Source organism: Neovison vison, chromosome 11 (genome assembly GCF_020171115.1).
Source record: "Neovison vison isolate M4711 chromosome 11, ASM_NN_V1, whole genome shotgun sequence".
In the NCBI taxonomy this organism is placed as follows: Eukaryota; Metazoa; Chordata; class Mammalia; order Carnivora; family Mustelidae; genus Neogale; species Neogale vison.
This window is the reverse complement of record NC_058101.1, coordinates 63,515,401-63,530,594: the sequence shown is the minus strand read 5'-3', so window position 1 is coordinate 63,530,594 and position 15,194 is coordinate 63,515,401. Positions and strand designations below refer to the sequence as shown.

General features: G+C 45.1%; 1 protein-coding gene across 1 annotated transcript in view; it reads right to left on the bottom strand.

Annotated features, from left to right (window-relative positions):
• Nucleotides 1-15,194, bottom strand: part of STK32B (serine/threonine kinase 32B) — a 414,607-nt gene that overhangs the window by 72,229 nt on the left and 327,184 nt on the right. Inside the window, exon 5 of the mRNA XM_044226223.1 lies at nt 9,754-9,791. Coding sequence (XP_044082158.1) covers nt 9,754-9,791 — 38 coding nt within the window. The remainder of the gene's footprint in view (nt 1-9,753; nt 9,792-15,194) is intronic.

The window sequence follows — 15,194 nt, the reverse complement described above, 5'->3', positions numbered from 1 at the left end:
GAATGCATGGAAACTCATCTCACCTCCAAGCCTTTGGCAGTACTTGGAATTCTCATCTCTCTTTTCTGCCTAGTAGACTTCCATTCATTCTTCAAAACCTGGCCCTAGAGCTATAGTATTGGTGGATGTGCATCTACCCTTTGCTTGCACACCTCTACCAACAGGAAACTCACTACCACAGAGGGTATCTGACTGTTGTCTTAGTTGGCTCAGGTTGCTATAACAGGATACCATAGCTAGGGTGGGGGGGTTTAAATATCAAACATTTATTTCCCACAGTCCTGGAGGCTGGGAATCTGAGGTCTCGGTGCCAGCATGGATGGATTCTTGGTGACAGCTCTCTTCCTGGTTTGTATGGCAGGTTTCTTGCTATATCCTCATATGGTGGAGAGAGGGCTCTGTCCTTTTCCTCCTCTTCTAAGGGCATCAGTCCCATCGTGGAGGCTCCAACCCCATGACCTCATCCAAACCCAGTTACCTCCCAAAGGCCCTAGCTCCAAGTATCATCACATTGGGGGTTAAGGCTTCAACATGGGAATTCTAAAGGGGGACACACGAGCATTCCAGCCATAGCAGACTGATTTAGGCCTCCTCCCTGGGCCCTCCACTGTTTTCCAATGTCATTCCCATCTTAGCATCCACCATATTGTATCTGTCACCTTGTCTGTCTCCTTGAAGCTGGGAATCTTGTCTTGCTCATTTCTGTCACCAGTACCTTAGCAACGGCCTGGCCTGGGAAACGTATTCATCAATGTTTGTTGAGTGACTGATTGACCAAATAAGAGACTGAATGAAAGAGATATGGTGAGCAAATCCTGTCACCTTTCTTCATTCCCTGCTGCTTAGAGCCATCACAATATTTACAGGAGTTGATGACATTCCTTATCAACTTTTGACTGTGAAGACTTCAGCAATGTCACCTTCCCCACCTGAACTCAGAGGGTGGGACCAGCCACCCTCTCCATGAGTTTTGTGCCCACAGGTGCTCATGGCAGCATTGGCACTATGGGGAATTGTAACTGGGGCTATTCTCTGAGAATAAAAATACTTGACAGCCATGTGACTTTCAAGGACTCTGGCCTGTTTCTTCATGCAGGGACTATTTATGGAGTGGGTCCTGTCTGCGGTATCGGGGGAAGGAAGGGCTTGAAACCACAATGCCAGGGATCTGTGTCATGGACTAAGGGGGTGGGGATGGTGGGAATTACAGTGTGCTGAAGACCCATCCACAGTCCCTCCTTGGGGCTATAATTGCCTTGCCACCACCCAGTCACCTCAGTGGCACCAGTGACTACTGCTTCACAGGCTGGCTCTGGCACCTCCTGGACACGTTCCTAGAGAAGTCACCAAAGCCTTCTTGAATTTTGCTGTATTTTCATTTTCTTCCTCTGCAGCTACATTGCAGAAATACCAATTTCCTGTCCTCCATGCTCTTTGCCTTCCTTTCTCCCCTCTCAGTTCCTGTAATGAAGTCCCCCTGCGAGGTGTGAGGGCAAGTGCACTCATCTTACTGAGACCTACAAGCCCACACCTGGGAGAAGAAGCGGTTTGCTCGGAGTACTAGAGCAGAGTGAATTCTCTCTGGATCTGTCCTCTGGATGCCACATGCCTCTCCATGAACTCCTGCTGGGGTAGTACCACTAGGGGGCACTAGACCGGGGGTGTGGATGGAAGGCAGTCTACAAGAGGAATTCACCTCCCACATTATTCCCTGCGGGTTTCCCTTTCATTAGACTTGAATTTGGAGTAAAGTCTCTCGTAAACCTGTCCCCACCTTCTCTGGTTTACAGGGACTATGTCATTCCTAAGCGGAGTTCAGAGTGGCGCTGCCCAAGAGAAGCAGCTGGAAGCCCCCTGGGGAAGAAATCAGGGTTGATAAGACCCACAGCAGGCTCCAGGCTCCCGCTGGTAATTACTGTACTTCTGAGACGTCAGTGTGATGTCACACTGGCCCCGATCTTCCACTCGGGATCACACACCCTGGGCACTCTCTCCTTCCACTAATCTTCATGGACATCAGAGGACAACAAATTAGTCCCTGCCATGGCCAAGGCTGCCTGACCAGTCCCCTCTCCTTCCACACTCTGTGTTGCACATGTAATTTTATGCAATTGCATGGATTAATCACAATAAATACCATTTGTAGGTTTTCAAAGCGCTTTCCCAGATGTGATCTGCTCTGAACGACTCTGTAGGACCAGGCTGGAGATGATCTCCTGACACTTAGCATCCTTGACTCTCTTTCTTTTCTCTCTCTTTCTTCCTTCCTTCCTTTCCTCCTTCTCTCCTCCTTCCTTCCTGTATGTCTTTCCTTCCTCTTTCTTCTCTTTCCCTTTCTAGCCCTTCAGTGACTCAACAAGCTTATACACTGTGCTATGTTCACTGTGTTCCACACCTCTCTTTGCTACTTCCTGTATCACAAGGCCAGAATGGGGGAGGGAGAACATTTTCTGGCTCTCTTGCAACTATGGTTCTCAATAAGATTTATGGTCTGCCAACAACGTACACTCAGGAGAGGTTTGCAGGGTGGAAGGAAAACAGAGTCTGCCTATTTGGGACTGAGCCAAAGGATGGACAAGCTGGGTCAATGGGGGTCTTTGCTGAGGCTGGACATTTGTCAAGGTGGCCTCGTCACTGGTGTGAACAGCTAGGAAGTGACTATCCAACCCAAGGTCCCTGAGCCAGAATCTAAGCCCCAGGCAAGTTTGACCTCAAGTCCCACCACCTCCCTTCATCATCAAGCTGCTTTCTCTTGAGGGCCCTTCAGCCTAGACTGCTATGCACATAAGGAACGTGGAGCTACCTCCACTCCAGCTTGGGGGGAGTCCAGGTCACTGCTTTCCCTACAGCTCACCCTCATGGTCAGTCCAGGATGTAAGCCTCTCCTCCATACAAACGTGCACCCTGAAGCCAGGGGCCAGGCTCCCTGTGCCTCCAGCCTGGTATCAAACACTGTTCTGGAAACAAAAAGTGATTAAGATGATCATTTTCAGGCAGAGCAGGAATTTGGACCCAGTGTCAGCAGAGACATAGAGACTCACAATTTCACAAGGAAGGATTTCATCTCCGTAGACTCTTAGCCCTTCTCCACCCCTTTCTCACTCCCCCAAGGGAGGAGGAGAGATTATGTGAAGGGTCATTTTGGGATGCACAAACTAGCCTTACAGAGTTGAGTTCTGCCTGGGCAGGCACGAGACCCCTGGTCTTCCAAGATCTTGGTCTTATCTGGGCTTCCAAGCTCTCGGTCTTATCGGATCTTCTGAGCTCTTGGTCATATATGAGCAGCTTGGGTTGGATGTAGGAAGTGAATCCTTCTCTCTCTGTGGTCTTGGAGCAGGAAGCCCCTTTTGACTCCACAAATGCAAGCTTTTATCAGCAATGAAGGTGATATGTTGGCCCTTATCTGCCACTTCCTTGTTTTATTTTTTATTTGTTAAAATCCCATATGGGTAAGACGGGGCTGTGATGGGTTGAACTGTGTTCCCTGCCTCCGTGTCCCATTCATATGTTGAAGTCCTAACTCCCATGACCTCAGAATGTGACTTCATATGGGTAGGGTCACTGCAGCTGTAATTGGTTAAGATGAGCTCCTACTAGGTGTGGTGGGCCCCTAAGCCAGTAAGACTGGTGTTCTTATGTAAAGGGGACTTTAAAACACAGACGTGCACCTGGGGAAACACCATGTGGAGTCTGAAATTATCCTGCCCCTGCCGAGGGACTGCCCTAAGCTAGCAGAGAGGACTGGAACAGATCCACCCCTGGCACCTCTGAGGGGTCATGTTTCTGCCCACCAACACCTTGACCTCAGATTTTCAGCCTCCAACAAGAGACAATACATTTCTGTTGTTTGAGCCTCTCAACGACCTGTGGGACTTGTTACAGCAGCCCTGGGAAACTAAGATGGGGGCTATTTCTTGGAGTTAGGGACTCCCAGACTTGAGTCATTAGGGATTTAAGATCCCCACTACCCCTCACTCCCCACCCCCATCCCTGGCATTTTGCTGCAGCAGAAACTTCTCTTCTCTGCAGCCTTCTGAAAAGAACTGCACTATAAACCTCCCTAGGACACCCAGAAATTAAATCTCACTCCTGAACTCTGTCCTTAAACTCTTGGAACCCCCTCTAAATAATGACACTGCTGTTGTTTCTTCAGGCTTAGAAAGAGCCCTGCCCCCCCGCTCCCAATATGCCTGGGTGGCTGTCCCCCACTTCCTTCTCAACTGCTCCAATCCTTGCATCTGAGACATCAGAAACAACACATGCCCACTCTGTTAATGTCCGAGGGTCCTGTTGCTCCCTCCAGGCATGAAGGAAACAGCCTGCATTATGTTTGAAAAAAAAAAAAAAGTTTGGACAAGGGGACAAGGGAGTGTTGCTATTGCTGGCCATTGATGTTTTGGGGAAGACTCATCACATTTACCCACAAATATGTTAGCGACAAAGGATCAATTCTTTGAAGCAAGTCCAGTTATGGAGTGCTCTAAAACACATCAATTAATAAGAAATTCGAGGAAGAGTAAGGCCAACAGATCAGGAGATGACTGTCATTAAAAAGATAGTCTGCTTTTGGCTCAGGTCATGATCCCAAGGGTCCTGGGATCAAGTCCCACATCAGGCTCCTTGCTTAGTGGGGAGCCTGCTTCTCCCTCTGCTTGGGCATACGCTCTCTCTCTGACAAATAAATGAATAAAATCTAAAGAAAGAAAGAAAGAAGGAAGGAAGGAAGGAAGGAAGGAAGGAAGGAGAAAAGATAATTTGTTTCTCATCATTCCCAAGAGAAGTGGGCATGCCATGCCATGGGAGCCCACAGGGGAAATGTGGGATCAACCACAAAGCTGAGGAAGAAGGGTACAAACATGGGCAGGGGTCTTTCTGTTGGTTTCTGTGGGAAGGAATGGGTGAAGCAGGGAAAGCGGGTTTAGGACTGGCTGATAGAAATAATTTTAAGGGGTCTGGGGTACAGGGGCTGTCCCTAGTTGTCTAGTGCCTGGACTTAGGGTGACTGGGGAAGGTGGATTGTGGCCCTGATGTGAAGAAGTCAGGCATCAGAATTCAGGAAAAAAAGGACATGGTTAATAAAATGAGAAAACGAATTCCCTCTGCTGGGGTAGCTGCTGTGTTACCTGTTGCTTAAGATTCAGGTCAGGTTTCTGATGCCCAAGTGAGTTACACATTTCACAGCCAGCTGTGAAAAGTCTAAACTGTGCGGGCTCTTCATGGCCTCCTGCTCTCATGTGCCTCCAAATGTTCTGTTGACCCCACTCACACTGCAAGACCCAGGAAGCCCCCCTGCCCGGTCCTTCTATTTTCACCCAATCCCATCCCTGCCCTGTCCCAGCACTGACCCTGTGGGTTTGCTCTCTGTCCCTCCCTCGGCCCTGGCTCCACCTTAGAACCACCACAGACCTTAAAAACTCCCCCACCCAGCACTCTCTCCTGCTAAATAAATCACTTCTGTGGGTGGGGCTCTGCCCCAGTACTTTTTACAGTTCCCATGTGACATAATAACAGCCACCCTAGACCCTGTCCTTCGGGTCACCTGGCACAATGGGTGGCCTATGACAGGTCTACAAAAATCAAAGGATCAGTTTCCCGAAATTCAGATGTCAAGGGCTATAGAATCAGCGTACTTCGAACAAGGGCCCTTAGGGACACCCAGGCCAGAAATGCAGGCTTTTCCGACTCTTGACTCTTTGTTCATCTTTGCAGGAGTGGAGGTCCCCAGATGGAAAAGACTCACGGGCCCATCTGTGCAGAAAACTCTTCCATTTCCACTTGCCTCTAGATGTGTTAACTGCCGCAGCTCTCCCCCTCTTTCCCTGCTTGGTCTCAGACATCTAGCTGGGTTACTGTGCTATCCCCCCAACCCCACTCTAGGTCAGTTCAGGACTTGCTTTGCTCTCTAGGATGGGAGCAAATGTGACACAGGCTTGAGGGGCTGGGCTTTCTATGCTTCTGTTGCTATTGTGGCCTTGTGAGGCCATACGGGCCTGGCCACCTGCAAGATGAGCCATTAGAGCAGGGCTGAGCTTCCCAGCCAAGGCCAAGCATGTACCAGCCAGAAGCAGGCAACCCTCAGACGTGAGCACAACCAACACTACCAGAGCTGCACAGCTGACCCCACCTGACCTCAGTCTTAAAAGCAAGAATTGCCTACAAAAGCTTAACTCATAGATCTATGAGCGTACTAGATGTCCCTGATATGCATTAGAGTCATATGGTTATTCATTATGGAAGGCTCCCAAAAGAAAAAGGAGATAACCCTACCCCTTCCCTTTGCTGCTTTAAATCCCCATCTCCTTGAGCTGTGTGTCCTCAGCCCTAACCTATACTCAACCCCCTTCCCCATGCTTCCCTAAGATGGTCTTTCTTCCTTCAACTTCATTTTACTCCAGGTATGGTCTCTCTCTGCTTTAGCTGCTGGCCAAGAATACCCCACAGCTCAGAAGAGAATTACAGTGCCTGTTTGAGAAGACAAAATGCAGTCTGAAGGATCAGAAAGGACAGCAGATGCAGGGGGAGCAGAAAAGCTTATCAGAGAGCATTGGATTTTGTGTAAACAGCAGAACTGGAATGTTATTACTAAGATATTAATGCATTTATTTAACTGTGTTTATATTTCATTATAAACACAGCCGACAAACTTGCTCTCAGAGAATATAGTCAATGAGATCCACGATTAAACTCTTTAAATAGCAGGGCAGGGGTGCCTGGGTGGCTCAGTGGGTTAAAGCCTCTGCCTTTGGCTCAGGTTGTGATTCCGGGGTCCTGGGGTCAAGCCCTGCATTGGGCTCTCTGCTCAGCGGGGAGCCTGCTTCCTCCTCTCTCTCTCTGCCTGCCTCTCTGCCTACTTGTGATCTCTCTCTGTCAAATACATAAATAAAATCTTAAAAAAAAATAGCAGGGCACCTGGGTGGCTCAGTGGGTTAAGCATCTTCCTTCAACTCAGGTCATGATCTCAGGGTCCTGGGATCGAGTCCCACATTGGGCTCCCTGCTCAGTGGGGAGTCTGCTTCTCCCTCTCTCCCCCTGCAACACCCCCTGTGATCTTTCTCTTTCATTCTCTCAAATACATAAAATCTTAAAAAAAAAAAGCAAACCCTCTTTAAATAGCAACACGTAGCATCTGTTCTGTACTTTTTTGTAATGCAATTAAGAAAAGGTCAAGGGGATCTGATGTTTTTTATGGAGACTACAGTTAGTAATGCTGTATTACATTTTTGAAACTTGCCAAGAAGGTAAATCTTAAGTGTTCTCACCATACGCAATGTGAAAAAGTACCTGTGTGAGGTGGTGGATAGCTAATTAATGTGATTGAGGTAATCATTTCAAAATATATACATACACACATTAAATCATTATGTTGTACACCTTTAAAACATCACATTGTGCAACCTAGAATATACAATTTTTTTTAATTTGTTAAACACACCTCAAAAGAGCCCAGAGTAAAAAAGGCGAAAATGACTAAGAAAGAAAAAAGCAGATGAATGGCTCCTGAGATAAATCAGGAAAAGGAGGACCATGGCCACAGTCTCTTGGGGGAGAAGACTTGTGTTCTATGGAGAATTCCATGCTCCAAAATTTCCCTTCTGCACTGCCTGAAAAGGCACTCAATAAATGTTAAAGATGGAGATGGTGAATGAGTCATTCACTCTTTAGTGTGAAATAGTGTTTCAGTGCTGTGTCCTAACACTGAGAAGAGATGTCCCAGTGAAATAGGAACTTAATAAGATTAAGGAGGCTGGGTCCACAGACCCTTAGGGAGTATGTGGGATGCTGCAAAGCCAGAGGTGGGATCGGGACACTACGAAAGTCACGTGGGAAGGGTGGAGGATGGGGCTTTCAGAGAGTTGAGGGGAGGTCTGGAATGAAAGTGGAAAGGGGCTGAGTGGAGAGGTAAGAATAAGTGTGGAAGGGGAGTAGGGGAGGGATGCATCCATTCTTGATCCAGGGCTCAAGAATGAGGAAACACAAAGGATGGCTGCCTGCCTGTGTCCTTGTGTGCACTGGCTGCAGGAGCACAGGGGCCAGGGGTTGGGAGGATCAGGCATGAACTGGGGAGTCACGTGGGCCTGGGGCTCATTTCTTTGTAGATTATATGGCTGAATTATTCCTATTGAATTGTGTTCTCACCTTCATTTTGCTTCTGGAAGATATTCAGGGCCCTGAAAGGTCTTTACCCAAAGGTCTCTGTCAATTGTTGGGACAGGACCCTGAGTCCAAACCCCTGACTTCCAGGATATCCCTGTTATCTGTCCTGCATAACCCAGCCAGGGTCCCTTGTTACCACCACTCACCTGTTTCTGAACACCTTTTATGCCCTAATGCCATGCTGGCAGCTGACCTTCACTGTTTTGTCTTATCCCTGCAAGGCCCTACTGCTTCTCGTTTACTGCTGTGAAGACCCAAACTCAGAAGGGTGAAGTGACTTGCCCAAAGACACACGGACAGTTGGGGGGGTCAGCTGAGCACCACATCTGGGGATCTTGACCTATATATGCTAATGAGGGCCTTGATTTGCATCCTCAACTTTACTCAGGTTCCCTGGCATCTTAAGGCCACCACTGACCATTCATTCTGAAGCACAGTAATTTCAACTCCCTGCCCCAAAGCACCCAGGCTGGTTTCGTCTTCTGGCAGGAGATTTGAGCAAGCCCAAATTCCACCACTCCCAATCCACCTCCCAGTATCAAGGAGCTTACACAATGCGGTAAGATTCCCCACGATACACTGGGCACACATATGGTGTCCTAGAGGGGCTTCTAGAAGGAGCCACAGCCTGTACCTGCTGGGGTCAGGGAGGGAGGCTCAGAGGAGGGTGTAGAAGAGGCTGGAGACTCACCCCTGCATGAGGCAGCAGTACCCCTAGGAAACTTCCCAGCTGTTCACTCCATCCCATCCTCCAGAAAGCCCTTGGGGATGAGGCCCGCACAGCAATGTCACTGAATTTAGTGTTCAAGGCTGCTGTGACAGTTGGCTGCAAGGTTGCCATAGGCTGTCAGATCAGCTGAGACGTGCATTGTTGGGTCGTGCCCTAGACCTATCGTCCTGACTATGATGGGCATCACAGCCCTGGGACTGAGCCAAACACAGAGGCCCAGACTCACTGAAGCAAGGCAGGGAGTGGCTTTTGATTCTTCCCAAGTTCCCCAAGAGAGTCCAATGAGATCAAAATTGGGCATGGATTCTTGCTTCTCAAAGTGTGGTCCGTTGTCCAGCAGCATTAGCTTCACCTGGGAGCCATTAGAGAGGCAGATTCTTGGCCCTATCTCAGACCAATTGAATCAGGGCCTATATGCACGTGAAGGCTTGAGAAGCCAGGAGGAGGGAAGGCTTTGTGGGTTATTGATTCCTGATTCCTGGCTTGCCAGGCAGACAGGATGCCCTTTGATCCCCATGATAATCTGGAAGGTGGACACCATTTTGCTGCACAGATGACACTGAGGCTCAGAGAGGGAAGTGACTTTTCTGAAGCCACAGATCCACAGGTGGGGGAAATTTCCTGCCCTACATTTCATCCCCACTTCTGCCCCCATCATCCTCCCACCAGGACATGAGATCTTCCAATACACTGGGCTTAACTCACTGTGCAGGACACAGACCAGAAATTACACAGATGTTTCTCCACCAGAATTAAACAAAAAAGGCTTTCTAGTCAGCCCTCAAATCCAACTCCCCAGGACCTCAGTCTCCCAGAGCCTCAAACTTCCCGCTGGAAGAGTCTCTGTAAAGCATACATAACAGGCTTACCGTGTTCATCCAGCAAGATGTTGTCTGGCTTGATGTCTCTGGAAGAGAAAACAAATAGGCTGACAATGTGATTTCTATTGATGAGCACACGACAAACATGATGCTTGGGGACAAATGCCTGACTACATCAGAGTGCCTGTCTCTCCCTCAGCATGAGGCCCAGACAGGGAGGTGGGAAGTAATTAGGATAACAGAGGGCTTGTATTCTCCCTTCTTGTTTTGCACAATTGCAAGTTGACTGTGTGAATATTTTCTCCCTCAATATTCTATTTTTTTAAATTTAATTTTATTTTTTTCAGTGTTCCAAGATTCATTGTTTATGCACCACATCCAGTGCTCCATACAATACGTGCCCTCCTTAATACCCTCCACCAGAGTCACCCATCCCCCCACCCCCTTCCCTTCCAAAACCCTTAGTTTGTTTCTCAGAGTCCACAGTCTCTTATGCTTTCATCTCCCCCTCCAATTTCCCCCAATTCAGTTTTCCTTTCCTTCTCCTAATGTCCTCCATGTTATTCCTTATGCTCCACAAGTAAGTGAAACCATATAATAATTGACTTTCTCTGCTTGACTTATTTCAATAAGCATGATCTCCTCCAGTCCCGCCCATGCTGATACAAAAGTTGGGTATTCATCCTATCTGGAGGTGCAATATTCCCTTGTATATGTGGACCATATCTTCTTTATCCATTCATCCATTGAAGGACATCTTGGCTATTTCCATCGTTTGGCGATTGTAGCCATTGCTGCTATGAACATTGGGGTACAGATAGTCCTTCTTTTCACGACATCTGTATCTTTGGGGTAAATAGCCAGTAGTGCAATTGCTGGGTCATGGGGTAGCTCTATTTTTAATTTCTTAAGGAATCTCCACACTGCTTTCCAAAGTGGCTGCACCAATTTGCATTGTTACCAAACAGTGTAAGAGGGTTCCCCTTTCCCCACATCCTCTCCAGCAATTGTTGTTTACTGTCTCATTAATTTTGGCCATTCTAACTGGTGTAAGGTTTTGATTTGAATCTCAATGTGGTTTTGATTTGAATCTCCCTGATGGCTAATATTGATGAACATTTTTCATGTATCTATTAGCCATTTGTATGTCTTCTTTGGTGAAGTGTCTGTTCATGTCTTCTGCCCATTTTTTGACATGATTATCTGTTTTGTGTGTGCTGAGTGTGAGGAGTTCTTTACAGATCTTGGATATCAGCCCTTTGTCTGTAGTGTCATTTGCAAATATCTTCTCCCATTTTGTGGGTTGTCTCTTTGTTTTGCTGGCTGTTTTCTTTGCTGTGCAGAAGCTTTTGATCTTGATGAAGTCCCCAAAGTTCATTTTCCCTTTTGTTTCCTTTGTCTTTGGAGACATGTCTTGAAAGAAGTTGCTGTGGCTGATGTTGAAGAGGTTATTGCCTATGTTCTCCTCTAGGATTTTGATAGATTTCTGCCTCACGTTGAGGTCTTTTATCCATTTCACGTTTATCATTGTGTGTGGTGTAAGAGAATGGTCAAGCTTCACTCTTCCATACATAGCTGTCCAATTTTCCCAGCACCATTTATTGAAGAGACTGTATTTTTCCACTGGATATTTTTTCCTGCTTTGTTGAAGATTATTTGACCATAGAGTTGCGGGTCCATATCTGGACTCTCTACTCTGTCCCACCATCTATCTGTCTCATAGAAATTTACAGAGACAATCTGTAGAAACAAGGACTTCACAGGCAATATGATGCCAATAAAAACTAATCTTTCAATAATCACTCTCAATGTGAATGGCCTAAATGCTCCCACAAAATGATACAAGGTTGCAGACTGTATAAAAAGACAGGACCTGTCCATATCCTGTCTACAAGAGACACAATTGGAACCTGAAGATACATCCAGACTGAAAGTGAAGGGATGGAGAACTATCTTCCCTGTCAATGAGCTTCAAAAGAAAGTTGGGGTAGCGATTCTTATATGAGATAAATTAGATTTTAAGCTAAAGACTGTAGTCAGAGATACAGAAGGACACTATATCATTCTTAAAGGGTCTATCCACCAAGAAGATAAAACAATTTAAGTATTTAGGTCCCCAATATGGGAGTAGCCAACTACATAAGCCTATCATTAATCAAAATATAGTCATATTGATATGAATACATTAATTGTAAAATATCTTAACACACCAATCTCAGTAACAGACAGATCATCCAAGCAGAAAATCAATAAACAACAGCTTTGAATGACACATTGGACCAGATGGACCTCATAGATATATGTACAGAACATTCCAACCTAAAACAACAGAATATTCATTCTTCTCGAATGCCCATGGGAATTTCTCCAGAATAGACCACATACTGGGTCACAAATCAGGGCTCAACTGATACCAAAAGACTGAGATTATTCCTTGCGTATTATCAGACCATAATGCTTTGAAACTGGAACTCAACCACAAGAAAAAGTTTGGAAGGAATTCAAACACTCGGAAGCTAAAGATCCCCCTGCTCAAGAGTGTTTGGATCAACCAAGAAATCAAAGAAGAACTTAATTAATGGAAATTAATTAATTAAATTAATGGAAACCAATGAGAATGAAGACACATTGGTCCAAAACCTATGGGATACAGCAAAGGCAGTCCTAAGGGGGAAATACATAGCCATCCAAGCCTCACTCAAAAAAATGGAAAAATCCCAAATACACCAGCTCTTTTTACACCTTAAAGAACTGGAAAATTGACAATAAATTAAGCCAACCCCCCACACAAGAAGGGAAATAATCAAGAGTAGAGCAGAGATCAATGAGATGGAAATTAGAGATACAGTAGAACATATCAATGAAACTAGAAGCGGATCTTTGAAAGAATCAATAGGATCGATAAACCCCTGGCCAAATTAATCCAAAAGAAAAGAGAAAGGACCTAAATTAATAAAATTGTGAATGAAAAGGGAGAGATAATGACTAACAACAAGGAAATAGAAACAATCATCAGAAATTATTATCAACAGCTATATGCCAATAAGTTAAGGAACCTAGAAGAAATGGATGCATTTCTGGAAACCTATAAACTTCCAAGCCTGAAACAGGAAGAAATTGACAATATGAATAGACCAATATCTAGTAATGATATTGAAGCAGTGATTAAAAACCTTCCAAAAAAAAGAGCCCAGGACCTAATAGATTCCCTGGGGAATTCTACCAAACAGTCAAAGAAGAAATAACACCTATTCTCCTGAAGCTGTTTCAAAAAATAGAAACAGAAGGAAAACTTCCAGATTCTATGAAGCCAGCATTACCCTGATCCCCAAACCAGGAAAATACCCCATCAAAAAGAATTTCAGACCAATACTCCTGATGAATATGAATGTCAAGATTCTCAACAAGATCCTAGCTAATAGGATCCAACAGAGGAGAAGGGAGTTGGGGTAAATTGGAAGGGGAGGTGAATCCTGAGAGACAATGGACTCTGAAAAACAATCTGAGGGGTTTGAAGTGGCGGGGGTGGGGTGGGCGGTTGGGGTACCAGGTGGTGGGTATTATAGAGGACACGGATTGCATGGAGCACTGGGTGTGGTGAAAAATAATGAATACTGTTATGCTGAAAATAAACAAATTAATTAAAAAAAAAAGATTATCCACCATGACCATGTGGGATTTATCCATGGGATGCAAGGTGGCTCAACATTCGCAAATCAATCAATGTCATAGCACAAGTCAATAAGAGAAGAGAGAAGAACCACATGGTCCTCTCAATTGATGCAGAAAAAGCATCTGATAAAATCTTCCTGAATATTCTTTTTTTTTATCTTTCTTTTTTTTTTAAGTTTATTTACTTAAACAATCTCTATACTTATCATGGGGCTGAAACTCATGACCCTGAGATCAAGAGTTGGATGCTCTTCTTTTTATTTATTTATTTATTTATTTTAAATTTAATTTTATTTTTTCATTGTTTCAAGAGTCATTGTTTATTTATTTTTTTTATTTTCAGCGTAACAGTATTCCTTGTTTTTGCACCACACCCAGTGCTCCATGCAATCCATGCCCTCTCTAATACCCATCACCTGGTTCCCCCAACCTCCCACCCCTGCCCCTTCAAAACTCTCAGATTGTTTTTCAGAGTCCATAGTCTCTCATGGTTCACCTCCCCTTCCAATTTCCCCAAACTCCCTTCTCCTCTCTAACTCCCCTTGTCCTCCATGCTATTTGTTATGCTCCACAAATAAGTGAAACCATATGATGACTGACTCTCTCTGCTTGACTTATTTCACTCAGCATAATCTCTTCCAGTCCCGTCCATGTTGCTACAAAAGTTGGGTTTTCATCCTTTCTGATGGAGGCATAATACTCTATAGTGTATATGGACCACATCTTCCTTATCCATTCATCGGCTGAAGGGCATCTTGGTTCTTTCCACAGTTTGGTGACTGTGGCCATTGCTGCTATAAACACTGGTACAGATGGCCCTTCTTCTGTACCTTTGGGGTAAGTACCCAGTAGTGCAACTGCAGGGTCACAGGGACGCTCTATTTTTAATTTTTTGAGGAATCTCCACACTGTTCTCCAAAGAGGCTGCACCAACTTGCATTCCCACCAACAGTGGAAGAGGGTTCCCTTTTCTCCACATCCTCTCCAACACATGTTGTTTCCTGTCTTGCTAATTTTGGCCATTCTAACTGGTGTACGGTGATATCTCAATGTGGTTTTAATTTGAATCTCCCTGATGGCTAGTGATGATGAACATTTTTTCATGTGTCTGATAGCCATTTGTATGTCTTGATTGGAGAAGTGTCTGTTCATATCTTCTGCCCATTTTTTGATATGATTATCTGTTTTGTGTGTGTTGAGTTTGGGGAGTTCTTTATAGATACTGGATATCAACCTATTGTCTGTAGTGTCATTTGCAAATATCTTCTCCCATTCCATGGGCTGCCTCTTTGTTTTCTTGACTGTTTCCTTTGCATGGTCTTCTCAATTGATGCAGAAAAAGCATTTGACAAATTCCAGCACCCATTCCTGATTAAAACACTTCAAAGAATAGGGATAGAGGGAACATTCCTGAACTTCATAAAATCTATCTATGAAAGACCCACAGCAAATATCATCCTCAATGGGAAAAAGCTTGCAGCCTTCCCGCTGAGATCAACATAGTATCAGAAGTCCTAGCAACAGCAATCAGACAACAAAGAGAAATAAAAGGTATCCAAATTTGCAATGAAGAAGTCAAACTCTCTCTCTTCGCAGATGACATGATGCTTTATATGGAAAACCCAAAAGACTCCACCCCCAAACTACTACAACTCATACAGCAATTCAGTAACGTGGCAGGATACAAAGTCAATGTACAGAAATCAGTGGCCTTCTTATACACTAACAATAAAAATACAGAAAGGGAAATTAGAGAATCGATTCCATTTACTATAGCACCAAGAACTGTAAGATACCTGGGAATAAACCTAACCAAA